Here is a 2,031-nt window from a genome sequence, read left to right as displayed (position 1 = left end):
GCTATTAGCTACACATACACACACAATTTAATATTCTATAAATATCAACACCACCTTCTCACAAACTCAACTACTATCTACACCACCATCACCATTCACCACCTCCAAGCATGGCTTCCTCTACTCTTTCAACTCCTTCTCCTAATCTCCTCAAACACCAAAACAGACCCTCTTCCACCACCTCATCACGACGTTCCTCCACCTTTCTTCCACCTATAAGATCCTCAGTTTCAGAAAAACCACCCTTCCAAGTCTCCATCTCTCAACCACAAACAACCAAACTTCCGATCCGTAAAATCCCTGGTGACTATGGCATCCCATTCATCCAACCATACAAAGACCGTTTAGACTATTTCTACAACCAAGGTCGTGATGAATACTTCAAATCACGTATCCAAAAATACCAGTCAACTATCTTCCGCACTAACGTTCCACCTGGTCCTTTCATAGCTCAAAACCCTAACGTTGTTGTCCTCCTTGATGGCAAAAGCTTCCCCGTCCTCTTCGACGCATCGAAGATCGATAAAACCGATGTATTCACAGGTACATACACACCTTCTACAGAACTCACTGGTGGTTATAGAGTTTTATCTTACCTTGATCCTTCTGAACCAAAACATGAACAGCTCAAGAAGTTGATGTTTTTTCTCCTTAAATCACGTAGCCGTCATGTTATTCCAGAGTTTCAGTCATGTTACAGAGAGTTTTTTAATGCTTTGGAAAATCAACTTGCTGAAAATGGTCACGCTAGTTTTGCTGATAATAATGATCAAGCTGCATTTAATTTCTTGAACCGTGCTTTGTTCGGTGTTAACCCTGTGGACACCGAACTTGGACTTGACGGTCCAAAAATGGTTCAGAAATGGGTTTTGTTTCAGTTAGGTCCAGTTTTGAAACTGGGCCTACCGAAATTTGTGGAAGATTCTATGATACATAATTTTCGTCTACCATTTCGGCTCATTAAGAAAGATTACCAAAGACTTTATGATTTCTTTTATGCTTCCTCGGGATTTGCTCTTGAGGAAGCAGAGCGTTTGGATGTTTCAAAAGAGGAGGCTTGTCATAATCTATTATTCGCAACATGTTTTAATTCGTTTGGCGGGATGAAGCTGTTTTTCCCTAATTTGATGAAATGGATCGGGCGCGGTGGAGTGAGGTTGCATACAAAATTAGCAACGGAAATTAGAGAGGCAGTAAGATCTGCTGGCGGGGAAATTACTATGGCGGCCATGGAGAATATGCCGTTGATGAAATCGGTGGTATACGAAGCTTTTCGTATTGATCCACCGGTTCCATTACAATTTGGAAGAGCAAAAAGGGATATGGTGATTGAAAATCATGAGAATGGTTTTTTAGTTAAGAAAGGTGAATTGTTGTTAGGATATCAACCTTTTGCTACTAAAGATCCTAAGATTTTTGAAAGAGCTGAGGAATTTGTTGCAGATAGATTTGTTGGTGATGAAGGTGAGAAATTGTTGAAACATGTGCTTTGGTCTAATGGACCAGAATCTCAATCTCCAACTGTTGGGAATAAACAATGTGCTGGTAAAGATTTCACCACATTGATTTCAAGACTTTTGGTTGTTGAACTTTTTCTTAGGTATGATTCCTTTGAGATTCAAGTTGGAAATTCACCTTTAGGTCCTTCTATTACCCTCACTTCTCTAAAGAGATCAAGCTTCTAATTTTTTAACAACTTTTTGATTTTTTTTAGTGAGTAGTTATAAGATGATTGTTATTGTAATGTTGTAAACTAGTATGTCTTGATTTCATTTAATGTTGATATTTAAGTGTAGTTTTTTGGATGGATACTAGATATTGTTGTACTTGTACACGTGGATTGGATCTTTAATTAGTAGTTGTTGGTGGGTGATCAATCATGCACTATAGCAGTAATGGTGGCCTTGATAAAGGAATGTACTCCACTCCATTAAGGATTGTCTAAATGTATGAGGCTTGAAATTGAAACAAATTGTACTATATGGAGTTAGATTTTTTATCAATAAAATGATAGTAATTTATGATGGGAAA

General features: G+C 38.1%; 1 protein-coding gene across 1 annotated transcript; it reads left to right on the top strand.

Moving 5' to 3' along the window:
• LOC25482089 (allene oxide synthase 1, chloroplastic) lies at positions 1 to 2,031 on the top strand. The gene has a single exon (XM_013610584.3). The coding sequence runs from the start codon at positions 111 to 113 to the stop codon at positions 1,683 to 1,685; it is 1,575 nt and encodes a 524-aa protein (XP_013466038.1). The 5' UTR covers positions 1 to 110; the 3' UTR covers positions 1,686 to 2,031.

This window comes from Medicago truncatula, chromosome 1 (assembly GCF_003473485.1).
Source record: "Medicago truncatula cultivar Jemalong A17 chromosome 1, MtrunA17r5.0-ANR, whole genome shotgun sequence".
NCBI lineage: Eukaryota > Viridiplantae > Streptophyta > Magnoliopsida > Fabales > Fabaceae > Medicago > Medicago truncatula.
This window is presented reverse-complemented; position numbering and strand designations above follow the sequence as displayed.